The sequence below is a fragment of the Glycine soja genome, chromosome 3 (assembly GCF_004193775.1).
Source record: "Glycine soja cultivar W05 chromosome 3, ASM419377v2, whole genome shotgun sequence".
NCBI classification, from domain to species: domain Eukaryota; kingdom Viridiplantae; phylum Streptophyta; class Magnoliopsida; order Fabales; family Fabaceae; genus Glycine; species Glycine soja.
Window position 1 is genome coordinate 43,975,552 of NC_041004.1, and position 6,610 is coordinate 43,982,161.

General features: G+C 33.0%; 1 protein-coding gene across 1 annotated transcript; it reads right to left on the reverse strand.

The window, feature by feature from the left end:
- Nucleotides 1–1,845: 1,845 nt before the first annotated feature.
- On the reverse strand, nucleotides 1,846–5,494 carry LOC114407403 (protein DEHYDRATION-INDUCED 19 homolog 3-like). The gene is made up of 5 exons (XM_028370484.1): nucleotides 4,989–5,494; nucleotides 4,757–4,899; nucleotides 3,319–3,396; nucleotides 2,906–3,159; nucleotides 1,846–2,199 (listed from the first exon to the last, which is right to left on the reverse strand). The coding sequence occupies exons 1-5, from the start codon at nucleotides 5,062–5,064 to the stop codon at nucleotides 2,094–2,096; spliced, it is 657 nt and encodes a 218-aa protein (XP_028226285.1). The 5' UTR covers nucleotides 5,065–5,494; the 3' UTR covers nucleotides 1,846–2,093.
- Between the last annotated feature and the right edge of the window lie 1,116 nt (nucleotides 5,495–6,610).

Genomic DNA, 6,610 nt, shown 5'->3' on the forward strand with positions numbered 1-6,610 from the left:
TCCTGCAATTGATTGATAATCTGACATGAACTAGGTATTTATTGTAGTGAAGTAGGGATAAACCCAATTACAAAGATGATGATCACTCACAAAACAAGGAAGTAGGAAACAAGGATAAAGCACTGCAGAGCTTTGAGGGTCTGCGCCTCCATGCTCATGGGCCCCAAACCAAAACTCATTCAATGACACACTCCCCTATCTTTCTCTTCCTATATCCTTGCTTACTGTTTCCTTTTTCTTCCTACCCTCCCTTCCTTGCTACATAAGCCAGGTTTATCAACCCAAATCCCTCTTATGCCCTTGCAACGCTACTCAATACTTTATTCTACGCATATGGACCCGTTATTTTATACTTCTGGAAATGTTATTTCTGCTTTTTTTTTATTACATTAGTTTTATACTCTCCTTTTTGGATAGTGATATTGGGAAAACGCATTCTAAGATGGTATTAACGTTTTGGGTACCGTTTCTTCTTGGGTAGGAAAAGCAATGTTACTGAGCCTTCATGCTCTCTAGTCTCTCAAAATAAACGTAAATGACAACCCGACTAAAGATAAAAATGAATATACAATTCTTCCTGTCAGTAACCTCACGAGTCACGACGCATATCAGCCAAGGGAAACAATCTTTTGCCACAAATTTCCTCATAAAATCCTCTTTTTACTAAATAAATTATGGATCATATTTTTTGGCTATTGCTATTTCCACTCCCCTTTATTGTTAACACACTTCCCTCTTGATTTTCGTTTTCAAAAATATCATACAAAATACACTCCCATTAAGTTTTCTTAATCCATATTTCGAAACCCAACATCCTCTTTCTGACTTCAATATCCCCCTTCCTTTTATTCTAACTCCCGTCATCAAAGTCACAACATGGCCGTGGATGAAGGCAAGGGTGAGGGGATTCTCCTTCTGGGACCAATTTATGTGGGATAATACCTCACTATTCATTGTCAGATGTGATTACTAACTTTCTGGGACCAATTTATGTGGGATAATACAAGGTCACGCTGTTTTATATGTCAGTCTTGAGGTGTAGATTTACGTTCAAATACCGGTGTAATATGTGAGTAATTATTGACATCATAAGACGTTAATAAAAGTAGCTTTATTGCTTGACTATGCTTTTCAATTGAGTTTGAATGCAAGAAATAGCACCAATTTTTGCATTGTTGCTGGAGCTTTTCTAGAAAAAAATTCACCTGGCTATGTGGGTTTAATGGTTTTTCTTTATTTGGGACAAAGTTGGACTATATACATGATTTGAGGAAGAAGGATTTTATTATAATCTATAAAGCAATTTATGGAATGCAACTAAAATTAATTCTGAGATGCTGACTTGTAGCAATTTCTAAATTGTAAAACTTATGGGGGTGTGTAAAGGGGAATGTATTTTTGGAATAAAAAAATTCAAGAGGGAAGTGTTAACAAGGGAGAGTAGAAATACAAATGTCTTTTTTTTTTTGTCGTAATTACGGATTTTATGATTCTATACCCACTTCAAAATTTTACACCAACTTATATTCAATAAAAAAAAGTGAAATTTCAGAAAATCCATTCGAACAATGCCTTGTGTGTGAAATGATCGAAAGAAGTTTGAAAAATCTATACAACCAGGACGCGTTGAGACATTCTTTTTACACTATAAAAATCGGAATAGCAATGAACATAATTGGAGTTAATATAGCCACTGTTGCTACACAGCACCTTACTTAATTATACGGGATGGGATAAGCAAATTGCACACATGCACATTATTAGCACGATTTTCACACAATCTAGTTATAGCCCATAGCAAGAGTAAGGCAGTAAGCTACTACTAGACTTACTAGTTAACAAAGAGACACAAAATCCTGAAAGAGAATATATAAAAATTAAAAACTATAAGAGTGCGTACGCAATTGATCTGAACTAATAAATAGCATTGTCTTGAATATATATTACATTTAATTCCTAAATGTAGATTAGTTAGAAACATTGATCCTATGACTATGAATCATTTTCAAGGTTGAAACTACTATTTTTCTCCTTTGTTTTTACCCATCGAATTGAAACTAGCAAGTAGCGACAGGTGTCCTTAATCGTCTCAATCAGAAGTCAGGATCAAGGATAGTAGACATCAAAAGTCCCTGTACAAATTTAATGTGCTGTGCTTTCTCTATTTGGTCTTTGTCAGATAAAGACGGTTGAACATCTCTGCAATAATGAAAAATATTAGGTAAATATATAAGAGAAAGATAAAAGTAGTTAGGTAAAATAAATATCTTATCTTAATAAATAGAATGTGAAACAAGTTCAAGTCAACAGGAAGATAATGAATGCCATATTAAAAGGTACAAGTAACGAAAATAACCAATTCTCCTAACGTTAAAAAAATGCAGTACAAACAAAAAAGACCAGTCTTATTTTGGTAATTGCATATGCAGCTAAGTTTTTGGCTCAAACCATCATTTGCCTCAATGTACCTATATAGACTATATGTAGGAAGATATGGTCCAGACAAAGAACAAACTTAAATTCCCCCCTGATTAAGTATATTATCAACACTACTGCAGAAGCTACAAAGTGAATTTCATTAATCTAAAAATTAGAAGAAAAAAATTCAAATCCAACTGTTTTAGAGGGATGCTTCGAATGATTTTAGATGAAGCGCCTGCTTTGAATATTTATAGATTATTGCTTCACAAACTGAAAGGTGGTCCGAGAAAATCAAGTTTTTGGCATTATTGATCATCTAATAGTAAGATTTATTGGTCTCAAAACTGATTTTTTCATCCACAAACTCTTCGAAGATGGGTCAAGCATGGGCATGATTAGTGATTTCTAAGATGATATTGGAAAATACATGAGGAGTGTGATATGACACATAGTTGACATAGTGAATAGTGATACTTCATCATACCTTTCTAACACATTATCATTTGAGTGTATTTCTTCAATGCTTACTTCACTTGAAGAATCTGGCTGCACATTTTCACATTCATCAACAGCAGATGGACCACATAAAAATGACAGCCATGGATCGCTTGCTGCCTTAGAGGTTGTGGGAGATAACCCAGTAGAAAAAGATTGCCAGTGTCCATCTCGTTCACCCTTACTTGAAAAGTAAAGAGCAGGATAGGGTTCATCTTTGTAGCATTTTGATTTGAGGTGACTGTAATCTCCAGTAAAGGAAGTGCATAGTGGAATGAAAATGAAGGGCAAAGAACAGAAAAAAGACTCTGGTAAAGAGGAGACAAAAGCAGCAAACTGATGCTACTATTTATTTTGAATAAACAAAAACATTTCTATCAGACAGTAAACCAGAAAGGATATCTTAAGCAGGTTTCCATGTTGTGCGGCTATATGATGAACCATATTTGTCCCTATCCACAGGGTACAAACAGGACAAATCTGCATAGATAGTTGAGTGTAATTCAACAACCACAAGTATAAATAGTACTGCAAATTATAAGTAGAGAAATACATCAATTGTAAAAGAAAAGAGTATACACGCATCTGAATTTCAGGGCTATTGCAAGTAGCCATTATAACTTCTAAATCCACCAACTGAAGCCTCAACTTAGGAGGAATATTACAAGTTTACAACAGATCATTATATCCCCCGTTCTAACAAATTTTGTGAATGATGTGATAATCATGCAAAGTCTGTCTAATACACTTGTAACACCTCTAATAGTCCGCTTTAAATATAAAAAATATTATAAAGCAATTAAACGTGTTGATATTTTTAAGTATGAACATTAAAGAAAATTCTCATGTATGAAAAGCACATTATTGTTCTCATGATTACCAGGTATTGTTTGACAGATCTGGTTTAATTTTCATAGTTTGAGGGTGGAGAGGGGTTGCATACGATTATGATGGATTTAAAAGTTCATGGTGGTTACTTGCAATCTCCCTAAAGTTCAACTGGTGTGCGTGCTTTTGCCTAATTTTATTTAAAATCAATCAACTAAAAAAGTAACAACATCAACTTTACATGGAAGCTCATTCTAGATGTGCTAAAGATCTAAATTAGATTCACATGGAGTAACCACATCAGGTTCTACAAGCTAAGATCTTGTCAGGAACCACATCTCATGGGGCTTCTGCATGGATGCAAGATATATAAAAATTCAATAAGAACATCATAACAAGGTTTCATTTTGCAAAATCACATCAGTGGTCAACCCCAAGTTAAGATAAACAAGATATTAATCGTGAAATAAAAGCAATAATGATTATTTTCAGAGGCAATAAAATGCAGAAATGCAAAGGTCAATTTGAAAAGCTGTCTTGATTTGTTAAAATCAAATTTAATGTCTGTTGTCTGCACTGATGATAAGGAAGATATTGACTCAAATTACAAGTATCATAACCATTGCTGAAGATTAATCACGAGGTATTCTTTTGTTTAGTAAAAAAGGTACTGTCTTTTTAGTCAAAATCGATGGTTTTTGTTGGATACCTACAATTTCAAATGCAATCACTAACACCTGCTTCTTTGTGAATGTTCTGTTCAAAACACGAGTTTTGTTCCTTGTAATATATTTTTTAAAAGGGGTAACATCAAATCTACAAATCAATTCAGAACTATAATGCTCACGATGGAACTGAAATATGTTTATCTGTATAAAACACCACCAACATGGATAAATTATAGCCAGGCAGCAATAAAGAAGCAACGGCGAGGTAAAGGGTACTCTATGCAAAGCTAAAAAACAATACGAAAGGGAAATAAATTAAAGTGAGAGATAAATGAAAAAAATACCCCAGACTTGGCTTCTATTGGATGGTCCAAGTCAACATGGCAACATAGCTCAAGAAGATCAAAATTCTCAGCGCAAAAAGGGCATGGATAAGCTGTCCTCAACTCCTCGTCCCCATTGACCTCATCAAGATCGATGAAGAGCTCTGCTTGAACGACCAAACAAAAAAAGTTAAACATTTATCCAAAACAAGACACCCCATGAAGGGAATGAAGTATGAGAATAAGGAATGACCGAAGTGTGACTTGAGCCTGGATTGGTAGCTTCTTGAGGCAGTGGAGAGGACAAAACTCAGAGTCTCGTCTTCCATTGACTTGAGCAAAGTACTGAGAAGGAAGGGGTGTTGTATTTTCAACTAGAGAACACGGCAAAGTTGTCTTTGGAATCGTTGTTGTTTTTCTTGTGGACGGTGGCGGGTGGGAGTGGTACGTGCGTGTGTACTATTTATAATGTTAATGTCAGACTCAGACATAGGACGAGGAAAATACCGGGGAGTTTCGGTTTCGGACTGTGCGTGATTGTTTCGTTGGGGGGTTTGAGGATACTTAGCATACACGAATTCTAGTTACTATACATTTACCAAAACACCCTCCATGGCCGTGCACCATCACCACAAATATATGGTCCTCCAGCTTCACGCACTTGAATGAATACTATGAAAAGGGACTGCTATTGGTCGTACAACTTTTGCTCTTGGCCAATATACTAAGGTGAACTTCCTAATTTGCTCCTTATTTAAAATTTTCTCACCCCTTCCTCTTCGCCAGCCGTGTGACACCCTCCACTTTCTCTTAAATACATAACAAAACCACTAAGTTATTTTCATAGCCCCGAAAATTATGTGACTAATCCTTAAGATATAAAAATTATTAAAGTAAATTTTATTTTTTTTAACAAAGTTTTTTCCTTACATATAATTAGAAAATCAAACCTTAATCAGTTTAAGAAATTTAACTATCTACCCTCTACGTTGAACCTTTTTCGTAATTAATTGAGTATAAATTACCATTTATAAAAATAATCAAATTAATTATTATTATAATTACCTTTATTAATCATAGTCAAATCAATTTATAATATTATTTTGATTACAACTAAAAAAACTAATTTGTGTCACATTCATTTAAATTTAAATAAAAATAAATAAATTTATGTAACAATTAATTTGATTATTATTAAAAAAAGATAATGTGTGTTATCATTAATATAATCCATATCAAAATTAATCCAAATAAAATGTGTAGTAAAAAATACATTTTGGCTGAATATTTTTATATATGATATGAAGAAATCACATTTCTATTATACAATATATTTTTAACCCCATGTACAATAGAATCACAATTATGCATCCCTTATGCAACTCTGTTACATTTCAAGAATAAATAATTTTAAAGTTTTAAGAAATGATAAGAGTTAATACAAAACTCATTAAGACCAATAACAACTCCGGTGTGGGAAAGTTCTAATCAGTATTACCAAAAACTAACTAAAAATTGAACACATGATATGTTAATACTAAGCTGGATTTGCATATTACTATTAATTTTATAAAATATGTTCATAACAAAAATTTTATTTTATTCGAATTATTGGATCGATGTTTTGGTTATTACAGTGTACCTATCTTAATTCAACAAAAAAAAAAAAGAGCGTACCTATCCTAACTTCTCTCTATATATACCAGCTATTTTGATTTTATTTATCTTTTTAAATTTCTAATCTTTAAATAAAATATAGACTTAAATGTAATTTTGGCCTCCTTTATTTTTAAAATATGTAATTTTTCTCTCTTTATTTTAAAATATAAACATTTAATCCTTATATCTCTTAAATTTCACAATTTTAACTTTCTT

What these genes read in the sequence shown, in the direction of transcription:
- LOC114407403 (XM_028370484.1), bottom strand. Translation starts at nt 5,064, where the DNA reads ATGGAAGACGAGACTCTGAGTTTTGTCCTCTCCACTGCCTCAAGAAGC. An exon ending in CAGGCTCAAGTCACACTTCG is followed by an intron (nt 4,900 to 4,988) that starts GTCATTCCTTAT and finishes TCGTTCAAGCAG; the next exon opens with AGCTCTTCATCGATCTTGAT. An exon ending in AATGATAATGTGTTAGAAAG is followed by an intron (nt 2,200 to 2,905) that starts GTATGATGAAGT and finishes TCATTATTGCAG; the next exon opens with AGATGTTCAACCGTCTTTAT.